At 28.3% G+C, this 24,504-nt stretch overlaps 1 protein-coding gene and 1 non-coding gene across 4 annotated transcripts in view; one reads left to right on the forward strand and one right to left on the reverse strand.

Moving 5' to 3' along the window:
* Positions 1-407: 407 nt before the first annotated feature.
* On the forward strand, positions 408-546 carry LOC135930596 (U4 spliceosomal RNA). The gene has a single exon (XR_010572819.1). It is a non-coding gene; the product is annotated as a U4 spliceosomal RNA (small nuclear RNA).
* A 2,745-nt stretch (positions 547-3,291) lies between these two features.
* The window catches only part of LOC135929884 (Kv channel-interacting protein 2-like), a 32,920-nt gene continuing 11,707 nt past the window's right edge, over positions 3,292-24,504 (reverse strand). The window contains exons 1-7 of one of the 3 annotated variants that reach the window (XM_065466620.1): positions 18,058-18,207; positions 16,145-16,269; positions 12,196-12,265; positions 8,678-8,748; positions 6,016-6,228; positions 4,473-4,535; positions 3,293-3,453 (exon numbers count right to left, since the gene is read on the reverse strand). In XM_065466620.1, coding sequence (XP_065322692.1) covers positions 3,409-3,453; positions 4,473-4,535; positions 6,016-6,228; positions 8,678-8,748; positions 12,196-12,265; positions 16,145-16,269; positions 18,058-18,067 — 597 coding nt within the window. In that variant the 5' untranslated portion in view covers positions 18,068-18,207 and the 3' untranslated portion in view covers positions 3,293-3,408. Of the gene's footprint in view, positions 3,454-4,472; positions 4,536-6,015; positions 6,229-8,677; positions 8,749-12,195; positions 12,266-16,144; positions 16,270-18,057; positions 18,208-24,504 lie in introns of those variants that run through there. The other 2 variants (XM_065466619.1, XM_065466618.1) reach the window with 2 other exon arrangements.

The following is a 24,504-nucleotide window of genomic DNA, read 5'->3' on the forward strand; positions in this document are numbered from 1 at the left end:
TTATAAAAATTCCTAAAAATCCAGGAAATTAAATTTTATTTACATTATTATAAAGATATTTTTATTAAAAGTTGTTAACAATTTAAAAAATTTTTTTTTTAAAAAAATAAAAACATGAATATTTAATGCCTACATTAGCAAAATATTTATCTATAACATAATTAAAAGTATAGATGGCATTAAATATTTTCAGGGTACATTTGTTAAATAGTTTCGATAAAATTATATAACCTTTAATTTCTCCCTCAATTTCTTATCAAAGCCCATCATAGCCACAATATCCTACCATTTTATCGGGCGTTAATAAACGATTTATAAGACATTTTAGAAATCGAACTTTTATAAGACACCGTATCTGGAACCCAAAAATAAGGTTATATAAGTTTCACGGTAAGCGCCATTAAATTAACTTTGCGCAGTGGCGATACCGTAACCGATGATGTTTTACCGAGGTGCGGTTATTGCTAGTTGAAAACTACTACCAATACCCCGCCACGCGTTCTTTACTGAATCGCGTAGGCAATTTTTACTCGGCCCTAAAACGGCCCCTCACTTAAAAAAAGTAAATTAGAAATTGTGTTCTTAGGATCTTCCATGGTGCTTCTTGATCTTTTTGATGGATCCATGGAAAAGGTCAACAATGAATGAAGGATAAGGGTAGAATGGAAAATCCTAGGAGGTTATAGGAATACTCGGCACTAAAACGATCCTTCATTGGAAGAAGATAGAAATGCAGGATCTTTTGATGGATCCCTGGCACAGGTCTGAAAAGAATGAGAAGAGAAGCTAAGGATGGAAAAATCGTACCAGGTTGGGAAACAGGGATTTTCAAGGATTTCTATCTGCAGTGTTTGTCGAGGGAGAGGTTCTTCAGTTAAAATAAAAATTTCCTAGGCCCCCAGCCAAATCATATTTAATATTATGCGAATATCTTAAAATTTTATAAGTAATTCATGAAAATATTAACATTATTTTTAAATGTATTTAGGCAATAATTTTTGAAATAAAGTTGAATTTATTATTAGACGAAAAAAAAATTCAATATTTTTTTTTAATAATTAGCAACTGTTTTGTATAAGCCACTAAATTTAAAGAAAAATTTATAAACTTTGACTATCTCTATTGTGGATTGGTGCTTTTAGCTTAAAAAATTGAATTAAGCTTCTAAGTCGAATCACAACTTGACAACACTATTTTATAGTTGACTAAAATTAGGCAGTTTCACAACACTACCCAAGCCAAAGCCAATTAATCAAAATAAATTCTAAACCCCAGATGTATGTAAAGAGAATGATGGTCGGCCCCATGAAGGCCTCTAATTGTAAGACGCTTTTGATTCATTGAATTTTGAATCTATTAATCAAGTAATCTTTTTAAGAATGCTCAAACAAAGATTTTGGTTCAAATTTTACCTACAAATCTTAATTTCAATGGGGAGATCTTTTATGATGAAATCACTGCATGAAATTTTGGGCCAACAAATGTTCATTTGTAGATTTTTATAAAAAAATTAAACTTCAACTTCTAAAATATTTTAAATTTGTATTTTAAAAACTTTAATATGAATTTTTCAAATTTTATATAAATTTAAAATATTTTTTTCCCTTTTGTTTTTAAATTTTGAATTCTAATCCATTTTTTGAAATAAGAATTTCTATTATAAAATTTAAATATGTGTGGAAATAAAATATATATATAAAAAAAATAAGAATGATAATTTATATATGATTTCTTAATCCAAAAATGTTGATTTGCTACTAAATTTCGACAATTTTGCGATGAACTTTAATAAAAATAAAATTTTTATCAGATTTTCCATAAATTTTTTTTATATAAATTATGAATGGCTCAAAAGTTAACATCAAAATTGTTTGTATTTCATAAGATAGATATTCTAAACATGATGGAATACATTGCCGGAAAGAACAGATTGACGAAAACATCTATATATATATATATATAAAGTAACCATTGAATGTATATTCTTACTTTTCTTAAAGATATAAAACTTTAGACAAACACAAATGTATATTATAAAAAAATATTTATATTATGGGTAATTTGATTTGTATGTACTTGTATTTAGAGTGTAGTTAGATTTGGAATTCTGATTATTAATTTAATTAAATCTAAAAATATATCCCGGGTGGGGCTTAATTTTTTTTTTTAACACAACTGTTGCTAGGACATAAGAAAATGAATTTAAATTATAACAAATTACAGTTGGGAAGCGAAGAAACATTTAACTAATCATATTTCTCATTTTCCTTCTTAAACGATTTTTTAAAAAAATACCGCCAAATTATGTTTTAAAAATCTGGTACTTGTGGAAGATGTAAAATAATCAAATAATAACCGGAATAAAAATCTTGTTAAAATCTGGACCGAGCCCAAAATTTTAAACTCCTCTCATGTCTCTTAAAATGAATGCATTAAATTAAAAAGAGATGTAAATTATAAAAAAATTGAAAATATATATCATTGTTCTTTGGCTCAAGCTCAACCGGCATATTATTATATATGCGGTTGTCCTATCTGGTATGGTATGAATAAGAAAGAAAGAAAGAAAGAAAGAAAGAAAGAAAGAAAGAAAGAAAGAAAGAAAGAAAGAAAGAAAGAAAGAAAGAAAGAAAGAAAGAAAGAAAGAAAGAAAGAAAGAAAGAAATTATCATTTTGTCAAATTAACAAAATAAATAAATTGATGTGTTATTTTTACAAAATTTAAATCATTTTTTTTGAGCCCCTTTTTTTAAAAAAAAAATTTTAAAATCAGATTTTTACCGGAAATATATTTCTATTGTTTGGAATACCTATCTCTTATGAATTGTACACAATTTTGCTGTAAAGAAAGAAAGAAAGAAAGAAAGAAAGAAAGAAAGAAAGAAAGAAAGAAAGAAAGAAAGAAAGAAAGAAGAAATTCATAGAGTAGGTATTCAAAACATCATCATGGAATACATTTTCGAGTAAAAATTAGATTTTTCGCTCAAAAAGATGATTTAAATTTGAAAAAATAATACATTTGCCGGAATAAAACACATTGGCGCTAACATGTAATATTAAAAATCGTATCGATTCTATATGTAACAAAAAAACGAGAATAGGAAAATTTATAAGTTCCTTACCTATATCGTTTTTTATATACTTTTCTAAACCAAAAATGAATTATTATTTTTTTGTTAATTTTAGATTTGAATAATTTTTCTTTTGATAATTTTCCTTTTCCATCCCCAAGAAATGTAATTTTAAATATGCCAACTTGATTGGACAGATATTTCATAATTTTTATTTGGTCCTATAATAATTTATTCGATATACAAAAATATATATAAATTATTTAAATAATGATCACAGCTCAGCTGCTTTTCAAAAACATCTGTTAACTTTAGAACTAAAAAAAATAAGTTCGGGTTACAGTGTCTCCATTTGTGATATGTTTTGATTCATGTAGGAATTCTATTTAGTATTTTTTTGTATAAAAAAAAATTAAAACACGTGTTAGATTTAAGTTAGGTTAAGAATTCTAACTTTAATTTCATAGATCCTTACCATCACGTGGTCAGGATTTTTCTAGAAAAAATAATTTTGCCAGTATAATAGAGTCGTGGCTCGAATCAGACCAAATCTAACTTAGCAAAAATAGGATTGAAGGAATTTCGGCAGATAGCAGCCCAAATCGGTTAAATGGCCGGGGCTGATTTGAACCAAATAATTACTATGGGTAAAACTATAAATTATTTTGTGTTCCCGCTATTTTTAAAAAATATTATTTTTCGAAAGAAAAAACAATTTTTTTTAAAATTTTTAATTTGCTTTTCTAAGCGTTTAAAATAATTCCGCCTTTCTCGAAAAAAATCGTATTATACGTTTTGGTTAATCTAAAATTTCCCTTAAAAATTTTGTTTTCAGCGTGTGATCACAGATCCAATTTTTGGGATCAGACTGGAATCGGATAGTTAAAATAAAAGTATTTGGATAGGAATGAGATCAATGCGAGCCGCTATTAACTAGCGAATGCAAAAAATTAATCATTAAACAAAATATGACGTTAACATAAATCTGGCTAGGGTGGGTTTCTAATTGTAAAAATTTGTATATTATCATCTTTCATTTAAATCGATTATGTATTCAAAAAACAAATAACGACCACTTAAATATCAAATTGCTCGTTAATTTTACCTTATAGTGGTGGAGCACAAATTTAGCGTTTCAAACGCAGCGTTTTTAAAAACGCAAATAATACATTTTTAAAAATAACATTCGTTTAAATTTGGATAGCAATTTTTTTTTTGCTTTAAATTTAAGACATTTCATATTAATAAAAAGAAAAATTAGCGTTTCAAATTTAAACATAGCAGCGTCTACGTTTTTTTTTGCGTTTTGAAACGCGGCGTTGAAAAACGTTCAACTTGTGTTCGTGCGCACTATTATCATGCACAAATAATATCGATTAAAAAAAATTAATCTTTAGAAACCTTTAAACAGGAACTCTCGAATTCTTCTCTGGAAATGAGCCCATCTTTATTAGAATCCATCTTCTGAATTTTATATTTATTTATTTTTATATATAAAAAGCCATAATTAAGATACTTTTTTTTTTGGGGGGGGGGGGAAGTATTTTCTACTAAATTAAATACTTTAAGTGATATCTAATTTAAAATACAAAAAAAAATTATATTTATGTAAAATCTAACTTTTCTAACGAGAAAAAATAAATTAAAAATTAGGTATGAATCTGGGTTTGATTGTATTTCTAATTATAATTAGGATTATACAGAGACCTTCATGCCGCCACCAATCGGATATTTTATATTCCAGCGTACCTGAGCAGGACATGAGGTTTTTTTTAAAAAAAAGAATTTTATGGGTGTAGACCAAATTTTTTATCATTTTAGCTTATTTAAAACAGTTGAAAACTTTTAAAAAAAATATCGTAAATTTTAGTCTTCTAATGATAATGAATTTCAAATTTTGTTTATTTTAAAATTAAATAAATAATTAAATTTTTGTATATAAGTTTTTGGGTAATTTTTTTTTTATATAATAAGGATTTAATTTAAATGAAATTAAATATCAATTTTTTAAATAATTTTATCATAAAATTATTTTTGTCAATTTTTTATCACGTTTAAGATTTGAGAATTTATTTTAAATACTGTTTGTAACTGTTGTAATTTAATTGAACTAATTCGATATTTTATATAAAATAATTGACGTGGCGGAAAAAATATGAAAATAAATATAAATAATTCTTAAAAAAAAATGGAGATATAATAGGAACTTACTTACTTCAACCAATAAAATCTTTTTAACAAAATCAACTTTTCTTTACTAATACTTTTAACATTTATATCATTATTGGAGTATTTCCACTCGCGTAAATGTTTAAAATGAGGAAATCACAACATTAAAGTTTAAAATCAAATACAGGAAAAAGTTATTGATCAATTTTGACAGAGCTATTACTTTAAGAAAAATTTTGTTGTTTTTATTCTAATTTTTATTTATATATATATATTGGGAATAAATAAGTTATTATATCCACATTTTAACTTAAAAATTTTGAAAATGTCAAGTGGAGCACTTCAATTCTAGACTGACGATATATTCTGTCATTTTAAAATATATATTCTAACTAAGGAGATTCTTTAAAAATGGCGGGGAAATAATGACTCATATTGAATCTGTTTTCGTTTGTTTAGATTGATTTCTTTCGTAATTCGATAAAATAATTTATGATTGATTGACACTTATATTCAATTTATTCAATGTTGTTTCGTGGTTAATTTATACTGACCCATATCAACCCCTATATTCTTTCTATCTAATCCAGGCATGGAAGCGTGATAGAAAAAAAAATTCAATTTCAGCTAAATCTTGGTAGCCTATCAAGATATATTGCCTGACATAATTATTAAATTGGATTGAAGGTGAAATAAAAATTCGACCAGCTTGCATCTTTCCCCAGTTTCACTTTTACTATACAAACTTAAAGGTATATAGATATATATATAAAACCTTGAAAACCCTTTCAACGTGATCCAATATCACGTGGTACCGTTCCTGTAGAACTTCGGTTTGATTCGATAGCAAATATATGGAAGTGACTACTTCTATCATCTCGGCTTTGCATATCACGCCATCTTTGTTAGAATCGTACATTCCAAAAATCCAATCTAATTTGTCCCGGTAAGTGCCTCGAGAAATTTTGGACAGCAATATTATAAATTCCTGTATTTTTTTTTTAAAAATATAATTTTGGAGTGGCAGGTGTGGCTCAGAGATTCGATACTTTGACTGAGGAGCAGTGATTTAGATATCAGCTCTGGATAATTTATTCTTTCTGAAATCAATTTTGCCGACCTGGTTAGGAGTTGGAATTAAAGGTTACAGTGGCACAGGTTTAGGGTTAGTAGGGAAGACTGGAGATCTTATGAGCTCTAGACTATTGTGAGCATTGAGTTTTAATAGTACTCAACTCTAATGGTTAATTTTTAACAAACTATCTATAAGAAAAATATATTTAAGAAAAAGTGAAAAAAACTGTATATAATTCAATTATCATAAATGCATCTAAAATGTTTTGGGTCTTTGTCCTAAGTAAATGTTCCTTTTTCGAATTGATCCTATTGCAAATTTTATTTGTTTAAATTGTCAATAAATTTTGTTAATTTGTCCATTATGGCTTTATATATCAATAATATAGTTACAATGATTTTTTGTTTGTTTGTTTCCTTTTTATCTTCTTTCTTTCTTTCTTTCTTTCTTTCTTTCTTTCTTTCTTTCTTTCTTTCTTTCTTTCTTTCTTTCTTTCTTTCTTATTCTTTCAATATATATATATCCTTTTTATGTTTAAAAAATAATCAATATTAAGCAGCTTCAAAAACGACTCATAGTAGAGCTCATTCTTACCCCGGTGTAGCAGATCCTTTCCCCAAATATTTTTTCCGGAAAAATTAATATTGTTAAATAAGTATTTTTTTTTAAAAAAAAATTAATTTTTATGTATATCATAAAAGTATATTATTTTTTTCGGTATTATTAAGTATAGTTTTAATTTTATTGACGTTTATTACATTTATTGACAGCCTTCTTTTTTGATGTAAATAAAATATATCATTTCTAACTTTAATCATTTCGGACTTTATGACACGAGTATTTTTTTTTAAGATAGGCAAAATAAATTTAATATAATGATACTTTAAAAAATTTAAAATTGTCAATAATAATTTCTTAGATTGACAGTTCATTTATTTGAAAGATGGCACTTTTAAAAGATCCCTCGTAAACCAAATCGGGTTGGTTAACCACGCCATTTTGATTTCGCAACATACGCATTGTAAATTTTGGGCGGGAAATATTAAAATGGCGTATAACCAGCTGATTCGTAACTGATACCATATTTTGATGAGTGAATCGTCAGTCTAGTTAGTTAGATTTCATTGGAAAATGGTACATATCCCTTTAAGTCTGAACAGTTAACATTACTAGCGCGATACGCCTTAATCAGATAAAATGATATATTCATAGCGGGAACCGTAGTAACATAAAATTCGCTAGTTATCCTAATATACTATTACGAAAAGTAAATCACATTTTTGGGATATAGTCTTATATTGAATCTTTGTTTTTTGCCGTTTACTTCATTTATTAGTAAACGCGTTTTTTTTTCTCAAGCGGTTCGGTATTCAACGCTATGGAAATCACAGCTGATTCTTCACAGCGATAATAAATTTTTTTTAAGATAATTATGTCGCAACATATGTTTTTCAAATCTTCATCGTTTCACTCCATAATTATAAATTATAAACCTATTTTATTTATTGGCTTATTTTGTTTTAATAACGCAGCGTTAAATACCCTACCGCTCGAACAAATTTTTACTAAAAGAGAGGCGTAACGCGTCTCTTGTTTGAATCGAGGTCGCCATCTTTATCAGTGTATCGTCGATTCAAGGAATTGATTTATGTAAATTATATTAATTAAAGTCGGAGACCTATAGAGGTCCTATTTGTATGGCCCGGCCCGGATTTTTACAAAAAATTTTAAACCCGACCCGGCTTTCAGGCCCAGCCCGGATTTTTACAAAAAATTTTAAACCCGACCCGACCCGGCCCGGATTTTTACAAAAAATTTTAAACCCGACCCGGCTTTCAGGCCCGGCCCGGATTTTTACAAAAAATTTAAACCCGACCCAACCCGGCTTTCAGGCCCGGCCCGTATTTTTACAAAAAATTTTAAACCCGACCCGGCCCGGCTTTTTACAAAAAATTTTAAACCCGACCCGGCCCGGCTTTCAGGCCCGGCCCGGATTTTTTTTTGAAAAATAGTTTTTATTTATTTTTTATTTTTACAGCTAATAATGGCGATTTTAAATATTCGGTTTTAAAGCCAGGCCTGGAGGTCTATTATTAACCTCTCGCTCTCTTAATTACATTAATTTTTAAATATTACATATTTTAAAGTAATAATATTATTTAAATTTACACATAATTAAACAAATCTAGGCGGGGGTCTTTTTACCCCACCCTCCCTTCCCAACCCGCCTCGCCTATTTTTTTTTATCTGGGGTAACACAGTTTTTTTTGCGGATTTCTCGGGGGCAAAAAAAAAAGTATCCTTAAAGGAACTGGTAGACCGATTCGCAAAAACGAATGAATAAAAAAAAGAAGTGTCTTACTTCGAAGTCCAGGAATCCTTTGTCGTTAGAGTCGAAACTTCTGAATATTTTTTGGGCGTAGAATTGTGAATCTTAAAATATAATAAAATACGGAAATGGGTTGAAATTTATTGTAAACGCCCTGTGACCAGTTAAGCAAAACTAAAAATAATTTTTTTTTATGAGGTTAGAACCGATGACGTATAATAATACGTAGACCGACGACGCGTTCATAATAACGCATTTTAAAAGCGTCGTTGAACGCGAATCAGCTGGATCCGCCATTTTGGTAAACCCATTATAGTACTTTTTCTCATGTTTAAAAAACTACTTTTAATAATTGATAACTTTTGCTTCCTTAATTATCTCTATGATCAGGCAATTTCTTTCGAATTTGCGTTCAGACACTCTCGTTTAAAATTGGGTAATCAAAATGGCTTCCCAAAGCTGTTTTTGATGTATACACTTTTTAATGAATGCATCGTTAGTTCTAGGTATTATTATATGTCATTGGACTATACATGACTTTTATATTTTTTAAAAAATGGCCTGGCTTATCAAAATATTTTTTTAACAAAGGGTCAAGCGGGTCAACGCACCGCCTGCGCTATTCGCTACCGAATTCTACGAAATATGCTATATTTAAGTTATTCGGTAACAAAGTGCTAACCGTGAATGCGTGGTTACTGCGGACCTATAATCTTGACTTTATTATAATTTGGCTCATATAAATTTGTATTACTACATTTAAAAAAATATATATATACAAGATATGCTGACATGATGGTTTTTAAAAGACCCCACCCCACCCAAACACTACTAACCCTTTTTAGCTTTTAGGGGTGGTTTAAACGATAGCTAAAGGTATACTATCTATAACCTGGTAAAACGTTATATAAAGCTCTGAACATTTTAAACGCCAAGTATAAGCTTCCGCAGGAGAGGAGAGGGGCGGAAGTAAAAATAAATATTTTCTAACACTCTTAAAGATTTAATCATTTTTAAAATTACGGAACTTAATGTGAGAAAAAGAATTAATATTTTTTAAGTTATATTTTAATGACTTTGGTGACTTTTAAAAAAAATTCGATATATTATTCTTGTTAAATATATAAAAAAATATTTTTTATAACAAAAAATAAATTTATTTTTTTGTATAATTGAATTTATATAGTTAATAATATAGTTATTTTTTATTATAAATACAAGAAAATATCGATTCGATGAAAGAATATACTTTGCTATAAAATAATTTTTTTTATAAAACCATTGATTGATAAGATAAGAAAAAAGATTAAAAATCCTTATATTTATTGTCTTTAAACAATATTTTGTTAAAAATGTTAAAAGAGAGTGTATCTTCCTCTTCCTGTCGGATAGTGCTGTTGCATCTCGATCATCGTGGATTGGGAGATTTTGTCGTAAAAGTCCAGCGGTCCGATTAGACACCTGTCAGACTAGACTCCTGCTAGACTAGACTCATGTCAGATTAAACTCCTGTCAGACTAGATTTCTGGAATTAATTTTTAAAAATTGACGCGGCTAATTAATAAACACTTGCTGCCCGAAATTACATTTAGTTATATATAATTTTCGATGTTTTTTAAAAAAAATATAGGATATAACTGGTTGACGTCGCGAAAAATGGTAAGGAAAGCCATCTGTCGCGCTCATAAGAGCTCTGCATCGAGGGGATCTGATTTTCTTTCCTGCCGATTGGATCCAAATGAAGTTTTTATCCAACCAATCCGATTAATCTTTTCAAAGATACGAGTCTGCGGAATGTAGAATAATCCAATTTGTCAATTTGTTTGGCGCGGGCCAAATAATTAATAGAAGACATGCCGGGGTGAGCTGAACATGTGAACATTTTGAGCCGGGGTTAGATGGGGTCCGAAAAATAGGTATAATATATACCTTTTGGCAGGTTTATAATTTACTAAATTTAGCCCGTTTATTGAGAGTGAATTGGACGACATTAAGATCACAGCCAGAAAGAATCCTACACATACTAAACACAGGCAGATGAAGTAATTGGTTGATTAATAGAGAATTTAGGACCATTCAATGAATGATAACAGAATTTAGGTAATAAATTTTTTTTCTAATAGGTCTAATAAATAGTTTATTAGCGATTTAGTAGCTATTATTTTTAAGAAAAATACTCATATACTAGAGTTATGAAGCGCATAATTGACAAAACGATACCAGCTTTCTACCCTGTATTTTTCGGTCAAATTTTCTCGGACAACTTTGAAAAATATTTTCTAGATGGTGAAAATTTTCCAATTAGTGGACATCCTCAGATTGTTATTTTAAAAGATAATTTATAAACTTAATCTTTCTTTTTTTTTTACTAAAACACGAATCAGATTAATTTAAATCAAAGTTAACTTAAATATTAATATATGCATCTGACACTTTATAACGTGTCACTCCCAAAATATATTTTCATGAGGTTAATGATAGCTTTCCTAGAGGATGTCCTTCTTTATAGTTAGCCTTCCATGTGGGAAGGGATTAAAAAAAATAGTGGGATAGAGGACTAAAATATCCGAAGTGTTGTCTTCCAATTTTTCGCTCCTATGTAGTATACGCTTGACGTGCATTATAGGGCGCTAAGTTCCGTTTTCATGTTTCGGGACGGAAAATATAAATTTATTCGGTAGTGTCACGTATAAGAAACGAATTAGGTAATAAATTCTCTGATAAAAGTGGTGGTTGTGTTTATTATAAATCTGTTATGTGGAAAAAAAAACGCATTTTACAATTCAGCACTAAACTTGGAAAACAGATGTGTCCATCATTAATAATAATTTTTATGACACATAAATTTGATTTTAAAAAATAAAGTATTAAGTCTTTTATAAGTCATTAAAATGGCATAATACTAAAAAAAATAAAAATGGGTAAAAGGTATTTTTTTTAAGTTAAACAAAGGATAAGCAAATGACTATTAGCCATTTGCCACGTCCTGATTGGTCACATTTCAAAGCAACTCTTTAGCCATCTATATAGATCCCTCTGTAAACAGCTTAATTAGGTGAAAGGGGTTATTTAGGTAGTGTTGCTAAAACGGCTCGTTTTAAGCCGATTCTTAAAAACGGCTTTAGCGCCTAAGCCTCAAGATTTTGATAATGTATGTCTAGGACCTAAGTAACAACACTAGTAAATGGTAACGATACTTCTGTTTTATAAATTGTAACCCCCAAAAAATTTATATATATATAAGTAACTAATAATTATTTATATAATGCACACACACATCACACCTAAAACTAAACCAAAATAGGGTGTTCGATTTCGAAATCTGTTTAGCCTGAGCATAAACAGAAATAAAGTTTCAAAAAATAGGAACGAACCAAAAACAACGGCCTTATATATATTATTTTTTTTCGGAACGTTTGGGGAACTGTTCAGGGAACAATCAATAAATCATTTTCATGAATAGGATCGGAAGTATCGTTTGCCAAGTTCCGTTCCCAGGCCCCCTAAAAGGAGTTACTATTTTTATAAACAACAATATATAATTAATTTACTGCCATGAGGAAAGAAGGAAGCGAAAATTTCTTTGAAGACGTCCGAGTCTATTATGCCATAAGGACAATACTAAAATAGAAAAAATTTTAAAAATAAAGGTTTAGAATTTTTTTTTAATTATAGTAGTTAAAACAAATTCTGATGATCACTCTGAACTCCTGAACTCCTCAAGGTAGCATAATTAGATTGGGGGGGGGGCTAATAGACCACCACTCCACCCCTCCCACACACCACCAGTTTAAGATACTAATAGGGGTAGTGTCGTTAAACTGCTCGTTTTGAGCTGATCTTTTAGCCTGAAAAATAATGCCCTGAGCATCGAGGCTTCGCTAATAAATTTATAAATCTAAATCTTCAGTCTTCTGGCTAGAATAATGAGTTAGCCGTTTATAAAAGTCCGAATCGAGCGGGTAGACAACACTGAATGGGGGATTGATGGAAATCATCTTTAAATTGTGTTAGATTTTGTTTTTATAGGAAATATCCTATCTGGCACCCCATCACAAAGGCGATTTTCCAGGTAAAGCGGGTAAGCTTTTTTTATTCTAAAAGCAATTCTAAGCAGTCTGCTTGTTTTTATCAGCCTGGAGAATGTTCATATCATATCGGGGAAGTAAGAAAGATGGGCTTGCGCTCAACCCTAGGAGAATGATAATGGAAGTCCACCCATCCCTTATGATACTCGACATATGTAAAAAATGGAGGCCGGAGGGGGGAGGAGACTTCACCTCCAAATTCCTCTTTTATGGAATCGAATTCCCAGCCTTTAAAGAAAAAAAAATAATTATGCATATTATTTTTCGAAATATTTATAATATAACGAGGAATTTTTTTCTTATAAATAATGATGATTGTTTTATAAATTTAAAAATTTTTTAAAAAATTGTTCTAAATAGTGCCCACAAATTGAACGTTTAAAACGCAGCGTTTTTTTTTAAAAACGCTAACAATGCATTTTTTTTAGAAGCGTTTTTTTTTTTGATTTAAATTTAAGACCCTAACCCTAACCATATTTTTTTTTAAAAAAAAAATAAATAGAAATTAACGGTTCAATTTTAAACATAGCTGCGTTTTTACGTTGTCGTTGTTTTTAATTTGCGTTTTTGAAAACGCTCAATTTGTGCGCAAGCGCACTATAATATAGAGCGTCCTATTATTGTTTATCAGATAAAACGTAACAAATGTGAGAACAGGGAAATTCAATAGAAAGAGGTTTTTTGGGATTTCTTTCTTTTTTTGGACGTAATTTTATAAAATGAGAAGTAGGAGCAATAATTTAGATTGGAGGCCTTGCGAAGAGCTTCCCATGAATGGACTAGGAAGAGCGAGAAGGACTAGGAAGAAAATCACTTAAAACATATGGGAAGATTTAGTAAATCGCAAAATATGCTGGGAAGATATTTCCAGGATAAGAGAGCAAAAAAGTGTTTTAGAGATTTTTAAAAAAAAATTAATTAAAATAATGGAACTTTTTTTATGAACAAATTTTTGATTCATCATACCTAAATTAATAAGTAGTCGGCTGAGTATTATAATGTTCTATTTCCAAGAAGGAAACAATGATTCGCATTAGTGATAATGTAATTCAGCCGAAATATGATTGTTTTAGCCTCTCGAGAGATTTGGTCTAATAGAGGTCCAAAATCTTTTCCACCGACTGTGAGGCAAATTCTTCAGTTTCGATATTATTTTTGCTAAAATCCTTAGGTGTGATCTTCTATTTAAAATACAAAGGAAACACTTGTTTTTTTTAAAAAAAATGTTTTTTTTCCTGAAAAAAAACGTTTAAAAAACACTGTAATACTTCAGGCGACAAAGGGGCAGCGGTTCTAATTAGACTTTTCAATTCTGAATTCTATTTAGGAAAAAAATCATCGTCACTTACTCAGAATAGCCATACAAGAATTTTAAAAATATTTTCAAAAAAAAAATTAAAATTAAATTTTTTTGTATTTTTTGAAACTTTAATTTTTAGAGAACGAAAAGTTCCTCTACAATAAAATTATCTATAAAAAAACGGTCTACATGAACGAGGGAAAAGGGGTAAGGTGGGTGGTAGGAAAAGTTTGCATCCATTTTTAAATTTAGAGAGGGGAGTATAATAAATTTATTGGGGGGGGGGGGGGTTACTTATTAAATTTTTTAGATATAATGAAAGTTTTATTAATGAACGTTTTTAATACGATGATATTTATAAACATCGAACTAAATTCATATATTACACACGATCATAAGACATTATTTTCCAAACAGAAACTATTTCTGGATAATTTTACGCTATCAGGGGGTTAGGCATGTAGGCCTAAATATATCTTAAATTTGTCAATTTTTTTATGTTTGAATTTTTTTTTATAAAAATATTTATATTCTATTTTTAATTTTGAGTATTAAATTATAATTTTTTTTTAAAAAAATATCGATTTCCATATTTAATTAAATTCGAAAAATGAATTCGAGTTCGGGCCGGGCCGGGTCGGGCTTGAGAAATTAGGCCCGATGCAGATCACTAGTAGGCATTCTATCAGTCAACTCACATTCATGTCAAACAATACACTTATAATAATGCGTCCATTGCGAATGAGGGGGGTTATTAATTGAATTCAAGTTTTCTAAAAATAAGTGACTCTTCTAAGATTCGCGATATTTAAGTAGAGCATTTTAATATTTTAAATTCTTTAAAAAATTTATGAAGGGGAGTACCATCGTAATGTGGGAATATTGGAGTGCGAAGGTGGCGGAAATTTTTTATGGGAGAGGGGGTAGGGTGGGTAAATCTAGGTTTTAGAAGGGAGGATTTTGCATCCAGTAAAAATCCTGTCGTGTAGACCCTGTCTAGAAAATCTAGTTATTATATTAAATTTTAAATCGTAAAGCTATTATATGTCATATATTTAAGGTGTATTGTTCCAGGCGGTGTAAGCTAATGCGAGTTATCAGTGCTGCGTATACTAGTGGCGATTTGGGAGTATCTCTTCGACAGGATAGAGGTTGTTGTGTTAAGTGTTTTAAACCCGTTTCCTGTTAATCATCGGGTGGAAAAATTTGGAAAATTAATTGTTGGTTATAGAAAATAAATTTTTTTTTTGTTGATAAATTGTATTTTTTTTTTTCAATTATTAAAAAACATATGATCTGGAGATTAAATAATTATCAAAATCTGTTATAGCACTTTATTTGACTAGCAGCACTGTTAATTATCAAACTCTCTATGTAATTTATATCGTAAAATCCTGAAAAAATTTTTCTTTACAAGAAAATTATCGAATAAATATCATTAAGCGAGGTGATTAGATTAATAGAGAAATAAAACAGATATTACAATTCATACAAAATACATTAATAAGAGATGGGAAATTAAAATAAAGATGTGGGGGGGGGGGGGTGTAATATATTGTACATATCAACCTCATATATATTATTTTCTAATGATATGAATGTGTTTCGATCATATGACATATAATACCTAGACTGACGATACATTCGTAATAATGCATTCAAAAGCGTTCGTCGAAAGCAAATCAGCTGGAGCCGCCATTTTGGTAACCCATATCGTTATTATCTCGATAATCAGGCAAATTCTTTTAATAAAGTTTGCGTCAAGAGACAGAGGAATAAATTGGCCCTCTCGTTTTTAAATTTTTAATGAAACGGGTCACGAAAATGGCGTCCTCAGCTGTTTTTGATTGACGTGCACTTTTTAATGAATGCATCGTCAGTCTGGGTATTATTAAATGTCGCTGATTTCAATACGTGGCATCTCCCTATTGGGGGAAAAGATTTGTAAAAAAAAAACATTAATTCAAAATTGTGCTACCATTTGTATAACCTACGATTTAAACTAAGGAGACCATCTAGTAAGATTTTGGCAAAAAAATCATTTCAATTTCTTGGATAACTTTCCCGCCATTTTTTTTTACTAAAAATAAATTCGAAAGGAAATAGTAAAACTTGTTTGAAGGATTTGTAGAGTAGTTTTATTTCGACCCTGCTAAATTTTGTCATTTGGCATAACTTCTCCATATTTTCCGGTCTGACACTTGGCACGGAGCTGTTAAGTATCTCGATGTCTTTTTCTTAAAAATAAAATTAAAAATTATACAATTTGGTGAATATAAAAGTACGTATATTTTTAGTTAAATGGTTATAGGTCATACCTAGTGTTGATAAACGGCTAAATCAATATTTTATCCAAAAGGAAAACGGCGCAAACCTGAAGATTTTGCTCGTAGAAGACCTAAAGGTCTGGACCATCTATTAGGGAAATCTTCAGAGCTTTGGGGATATTTTTCTGGCTAAAATCTTGAGTTAGCCGTTTTTAAAATCGTGCCATTTAACAAAACTACTCATTACCTTCCTCCAGAGTTGGGATAATCACAATAAATACCTATCGTAAAATTGTCCCCCGTTTAAAGAGAAATCTTTTCTTATTAAATTAACTCAAAGAATGTTCAGCTGAAAGAGATTTTAATTTTTTAAATTTAGATGAAATGATATTTAGGATCAAATAATTATCTGAAGCCAAGGGAGTAAGATGAATGGTTAAAAGAAATATGGGTTAGGGTTAATTTAAAGGTGTTAGAGATATGGGTAAATAAGAGGTTATAAAACATGTTATAGATGCTTTTTCCACCCTTCAAATATGACTGAATAAAAAATGCAAATATAAACCAGATGTTGTAATAGCAATTTCTGTCAGTTTAGATGAGTGGGACTATAATGCTTTCAGATGGGTTTTAACGGGCTAAAGTAAGTTTAATCTAAAGGCGTTCTTTTGACGAAGAAATTCTACCTTCCTTTAAAGTAGATAGTTAAAAAAGTCCGTTATCTAAAGTTGATCTTCCAAAACCTAGTCTAAGGTTTTTGGCTAAAAACTCTCGATGCAGCACATGGCACCCATGGAACCCCGATCATTTTTTTTATATTGATTGAATTAATATGTATATACTTGTAACTCAGATACATGTGTGAGTAACGTTTAGTAACTGCTTTCATTTCTCGAATTTAAATTAAATCCCCGAAAAATCCTGGTAATATAAAGTCAGAATAAGGGGGTTAGAACAGTTCGAAAACACGGGTATTTTTTAAAATTAAACTATTTTAAAATTGGAATTGAAGAAGCAGTTTTAATATTGCCCATGTGCTTTACCAATGGATCCACGAAAAAAAAAGGTTTACAGCCCCTTTGAGGACTTACACCTTTGAAGACACTAGATGCCAGAAATTTTTAAAAAATGGATGCATATCTCCTATGGGATAAAGGCAAATTAAAAGCCTTCCTATATTTTTTGTTCGTAATCTTGTCAATGTTAAATTTCTTATTAAAAAAAATAATATGAATGATTAGAATTATGTTATATTTAACAGAGCGGGATCTTTAGAAAAGTGCAACATAGATAGTTAAGTTACTCGAACTAGATTATACGCATCTTAAGATTTAATCATGTGAAGATTCTGCACAATGGGTTAAAAAAAAAAAAATTTAAACAATGAGAAAACATATATGGTTCTGTGTGTGTTTAGAGTGAAGGCAAAATATCCCCAACTTCACCTCAGAAAATAAAATTTACACCCCAGATAGCATTTTTTATGGAAGAAAGGAACCTTTGAGAAGAATTTCCCCACTGGATATGGGCCCTGAATGCTAGTCCTACTCCCACGTGTATAAGAAATAATTCGACTAAAAAAAATGCTAATTTAAAGTTTAAAACCTATGCACAAGGAAGACAGAACATTAATTAAATATTTTTTTAATACAACTTACTGTTTTGAATCGCCCAAATATAATGCATAATATATTGATAAAATTAAAAGTTAAAATATAATATTACATTACTATCTTAGTTGTTTAACATAAAACTTACCAGTTTCCATGTATTATAATAAAATCAAGTATTAATTATTAAGATAAGATGGATAAACAATTTTTATATAATTTTTTTAAAATATAAAATTAATTTTTGTGAACTGTTAGATATAATTAAAAACGATATTCTGCAAAATAAATTCAGCTATATAATATAACACTATATATTTTATTTTTATATAAATATTATATCAAATTTAATTATAAATTATTCAAAAAAATATTTAAAAAGTAAATATTGCAAATAATAACCATAAAAAATGTTTTAATTTTTTTTTTTAAAATATTATAAAATATCCAAAAATAAATTTTTTTTTTTCAATTTAACCAAAAAATATATTATTCATTTTCTTATATTTTATTTTAAAAAAAACAAACCTTTAATACTACAATCATTAAAAAGAAATTACATAAAAAATATAGTAAGTATAAGTATAGCAAAAAAATTGCCATTAAATTTATATATATTTATTAATATTTATATAGTATGTACAATTCCCAAAGTGGTAAAAGTAACTGTATAAATGATACATTATTTATTAGTATAAGAGAAAAAAAAATCTTTTATAATCATTTTTCTTGTTATACATTTACTTGAACAAAATTGAAATTTTTTTCTTATATTATTATTATTATTTATATTTTTAAATATAAGTTTTAAGAAGATGGCTTAAAAATATATAAAAAATAAATCTTATAATTTATATATATATATATATATATCCTTAAAATCAATAATAAATTTTTTTGGTATTATTAATATTATGAATTTTTATTTTATATAATGATTATGTATAATATAATGTATTATAATATTATTTGTGAATTAATTTTACTTTTATTTATAATAATAATAATAAAAAATAATAATAAATATATCTACTGAATGTAGTGGCCTCCTTCAGCCAATAAATCTTTTCTTGACCATTCCAGTAAAAAAAAAATAGGATGGCTTCCAACCCTTATCCAATTATTCAAATTGATAAATAATCCTTAACAAACGTATAAATTTCATTTGGAAGAAAAAACATATAACTATTCAAAATATTACTGTTTATAAATTATTTATAAAAAACTAGTTTAGTTATAACCGACCTAGTTTAGTTATAACCGACCTAGTTTAGTTATAACCGACCTAGTTTAGTTATAACCGACTTTAGTTATAACCGACCTAGTTTAGTTATAACCGACCTAGTTTAGTTATAACTGACCTAGTTTAGTTATAACCGACCTAGTTTAGTTATAACCGAATTTCTTTATATAATCTTGATGGAAGAAAAAATTCTCAAGGGATGGGCCTTAGCGGATTAACAACTATATCGAACATTTAATAAAACTATTTAATTATTTCTTTTTTTTGGCTTTAAAACTTCTTGTGAGAGGGAATGTTGAGTTATTAACATGAGTTTTTGTGAGGCATTACGTTAAAAAATTTAGTTAGCTATGTAATTGAAAGATATTTTCGCAAAAAAATATTAAAATCGCTCTGATTTATAAAGAAAATTTGAAACTCTGGGGTTTTTATAATCTCACTAACCCCCCCCCCCCCCCATCACCCTTCCAAAGCTAGAAATTCCAGAATTTTAGCTAAAATATTTTTCCCCAAAGCTAGAAATTACAGAATTCTGGGTAAAATATTTTTCAAAAATATTATTGAATTACTACATCTTATTGTGTTTATATTCCAATCTACATCTATAGTATCATAATGGCAGCAGAAATTAATACATTATACTAATTATTCTATGGAATTAATATGTATTTCAAATAATTTTCCTTGGAGTTATATATTACATTTACCATTTTAAAATTTCTCTTTGAAAACTTTTTCGCTACCAAAACTAAAAGTAAAATATTTCAAAAAAAATTACATGGATTTATGAGTGAGACTATAAAGAATAGCTGAAAAGCATTATATAGGAACTTAAGGAAATTTGGGCGAATTGTAGATGACGGATTTCATAAATTATGTCATTGCTGAAGTCAAATGCAGAGGCTATATATTATTATATATATCTACCTCGACTAGAGGTAAGGCAAGCCCATATCGTTTCAATATTTATATAGGGTCAATCGTAGAATATGGTGGAATAAATCTCTTTATCTCCCTCTTGGATACTTTTCTAACTAAAATGAAGTAAAAGTTCCTAATTGAATCAGGCAACACTTTACAAATCTGCAATGAAGAATTCTTCCGATATTTCAAATCTTGTTAGAGTTTTTTTTTCTCGTTTTTTAGGCTTGAAAAAAAGGAAAAATCTTTATTTTACTGTTTTTTTGGTTGTTTTTTTTCACATCCCTGTAATTTCTCTAATAAATTTTTGTTCATATAAATATATAATCCATGGCAACATAATCCTTAAAATAAAAATTGGTATTAAACTAAGTCTCAGATATGTAATGTAATGTAATGCAATGGATAGAAACAGATATACATTATATCTATATAATGATATAATGGTTATATTAACGATTAATGATTGATAGTGTTACATTAATCTTAAGCCGGATACATTAACTAGTATTTATGAGATGATTTTATTTTTAATGATAATTTATAAATGATTAAATAAAAATAACAACATATCTGCTCCGACTTGACAATAAATCCTCCCCCCCCCCCCACCCCACACCTCCCATTATTAATAAAATTTGGGGGCTTCCTTTGTCTTTTACCTCCCTTATCCCAAATGGGAACAACGAGAATTCGCGTTTATGATTTTGAGCAGTATAATCATGAAATGCGAGTGGGTATTGAAATAAAAAATAATTTTTTAGAAACCCTCGAAAATAAAGTATTGATTAGTGTTGTAATAGAGTTCGCAAATTTCTAAACATTTATATTGTTTTTTTTTATTACTGAAAATTGGATATTATTTACAATAAAATCATCACTATTCTGCCTACAGACTTAATCACAATCTATATAATCGGTGTTTGATTACCTACCAACATGGTCTATTCTGGTCTAATCGAACCCAGAGCTAATCCCTACAGATAGAGACTAAGAAGAGCCAAAAATGAATATTTCCGGAAATATTTAAGAAATCTCTCCCCTAATCTTATAGCTATAGTTTTATAACAAAAAGACTCAATAGAAATATATGAGTAATAATTTTTCAAGAATTAAAAAATATCGTTATCAATCAATGATATATAATATACAAAGAAAGGAAGGAAAGAAACAAAGAAAGGAAGGAAAGAAAGAAAGAAAGAAAGAAAGAAAGAAAGAAAGAAAGAAAGAAAGAAAGAAAGAAAGAAAGAAAGAAAGAAAGAAAGAAAGAAAGAAAGAAAGAAAGAAAGAAAGAAAGAAAGAAAGAAAGAAAGAAAGAAAGAAAGAAAGAAAGAAAGAAAGAAAGAAAGAAAGAAAGAAAGAAAGAAAGAAAGAAAGAAAGAAAGAAAGAAAAAAAGAAAGAAAGACTTACCATTCATTCATTAAAATGCATTTTTAAGCGTCGTTAAAAGCAAATCAGCTGGTACCGCCATTTTGGTAACCTTTATAATAATTATGTATATTTCCCAATTTTTTGAAATTAAAACAACAAATATATGTTATCCTAATTTTATGATCCAGATTTATATACGAATAGTTTAGGTTCTCGTTCAAAATTTTAATAATAATTACGGTAACCAAGATGGCGTCTCCAGCTGATTTGCATTGATGCACACTTTTAATGAATGAATCGTCAGTCTAGGTATATTACATGTCATTGTTATCAATATTATATCTCCTTATATAAAGAAATATTCGCAAATTTTTGTCTCTTCTTTTTTGAAATTTTTTGTATTTTCGCATTCTCATACAATAGGATAGGAACATTTTCATATATGGACTATATCACTTGATTTATTTTGCAAAATAAATCATAAATCAATAAAAAATTTATATGATTAGTATCGCCAAAGTTTGCCAAAACGATTTTGATATTTAAAAAAAAATACAACTATATTTTATCTAATCAAGATGTGTTACAAAAAATAATCAAAATATTGCTCTGGGGAGAAGATTTAGCCAAGGGTTATTATACAAATCCATATTCATTTATTTTTTAAGCTATGCATAAATAATAAATATTTCGAATAATTCCTTTTGATCTTAGAAATGAGGATCAATTCTCTTCATCTCGATTCCTAACTTTCTGGTTACAATGCCAATAAATTCTTAAATAAGCATCAATAGAAGATAGAAAGTAACAAAATAAATAATTCACTTTTCTAGTTTTAAAAAGAGGTTTTGTTTGTTTTTTTTGTCATATTTATTCAAATTCGAGTTTATTTTATACATTTTACCACTTTGTCATTTTCTTTTCGTATCATAAATTAAATATTTTACGACAAAAGCTATCGTCTCCTCTAGGTTCGACTAAATTCGGATTATGCAAATATTCACAAAATAATATTAAACTAATTAGAGAGACTATTCATTTATTTCGCGAATCTGATTATGTAAATTATTCACAAAATGATATTCCAACCAATAAAAGTATAAAATCTACGAAAAAAAAAATTGTCGTAGAATAAAATTAAAGTATTATCATTTGGCTGAGGATTAGAGTGCTCTACTGTATCCAATAGAGGGTGATTTAGCATCCAAAGCAGATGGCTAGGCCCACACCTCTGGAGCAGCTGAAATATAATGATAATTTTAATATTACGATGACTATATTAAAAATGGCGCAGTTTTAGAATTCTATTCTAAATGTTTAAATTCCTATATTTGAAGAACAACAATATCAATGGTATATATATAATATAAAATGGATGAACTAATAAGGGTAAATTGGAGTAGTCAAATGTTTTGAATTTGGAAAATTATAAAAATTTTAAATTTGGTATGATAATAATAAAAAAATTAGAGTTTTATTCAAATGGATATAATAAATTTCACAGGAATGCAAAATGGTTGTAAATGAAATAAAATAAGATTTCTGACAATAATATGTAGGGATTTTTAAGGATCGGTGTTAGACAAGAATTAAAGATACTTATTTATGTAATGAAATAATGATGGATATCACACAATTTATGTGTGTGTATATATATATCTTTCGGTAAAAGTTAGTTGTATATTTTAAAAAAAAATATTTGATTTTGTAGTAGCCAAAACAATATATAAAACAGATAATATAATAATTACAAATATTAAAATATAAAGTAGAATACTTATTTGCATGTATGGCACACTAAAAAGATTGAAGGGATCAGATAGATCAAGTGTTCCAAAAAGAAAAATGATCTGGAATCATTTGCAGGATACAAAGATATCTCTATCGACAATGGAGGTTATAGCTGTAGCGAGCATAATCTTCCATGGACAATAATAATATGATAATGATGACCCATTTGAATGAAAAATAAATTTTAAAAGATCCCAAAAAACCGTTCTGGGTCATTTGGTGAGTGCGGACATTAGGCTCAAGCGATACGATGATAATAAGAAATAAATTACTTTGATATGATGATGATAATTAATGGAGAGAACCATCTTGATGATAGAATGTAGATGATGAATAAGTGACCTTATTTGAAAATAAGGATAATGTAGAATACTATAAAAAGCTTGAAGAAAAGCTCTTCTCTTCTCTTCTCTTCTCTTCTCTTCTCTTCTCTTCTCTTCTCTTCTCTTCTCTTCTCTTCATATGTTGAATGTTGATTCATCAATCCAATTATGATTTTATATATAATAAACCATGTGATGTACTATAACATCATTTTTTATTTCGTGTTATGAATGTTATGATTATACTGTCAAACCTGTCTATTTTGGGGCTTTTGATGTAATTTATTACATTCATTCATATTATAAAATTTTATCATCTTTTTTATATATAGAAAACGACTACACAACGAGTTAATATGGTTAATAATTTACTTTGAAAAAGTGGGCATATGTTTTTTATAATTTTGCCCACTCGCGTGAGATCTGTATATAGTGGTCATTTATTATAATCTTTGTCGCATTCATTCATTTTTTATTATAAAATTTTATCGTCTGTTTTTGAAAATTATTTTCAATTGATAATTTTTTTTTAAAAAAAAAAAAAATAATTTAGATTTATTTAAATTTCTATATTCCATTATTCATCATCAAAAAAGAATGTGCCAAAAAGATTTAATATTCCTAAAGGAACCAACCATTCAATCCGAAAAAAGGACATTACCAAACACCGTGAAAATAAGATATATTTTAACAAATAAACAAACAACAACAACAAAGATAACATCTTATTTTTATTTATTTTTTTGTTATTTACATAATAATGTTTTAATTTTGTATAAAGTTTATGTATAAATCTTATGAATTATAGATAATTTCACGGATAACTTTTTAATTTTATATAAGAAATATAAGAAAAAATTTAATAAAAAAATTATATCAAGTTTAAAAGTTGTTCATGGAAAAAAATTGTGTGAAATTCGTAGGGTAGGAATTCGAAACATGGCG

This window comes from Gordionus sp. m RMFG-2023, chromosome 5, assembly GCF_954871325.1.
Source record: "Gordionus sp. m RMFG-2023 chromosome 5, tfGorSpeb1-WG-v2, whole genome shotgun sequence".
Lineage (NCBI taxonomy): Eukaryota > Metazoa > Nematomorpha > Gordioida > Chordodea > Parachordodidae > Gordionus > Gordionus sp. m RMFG-2023.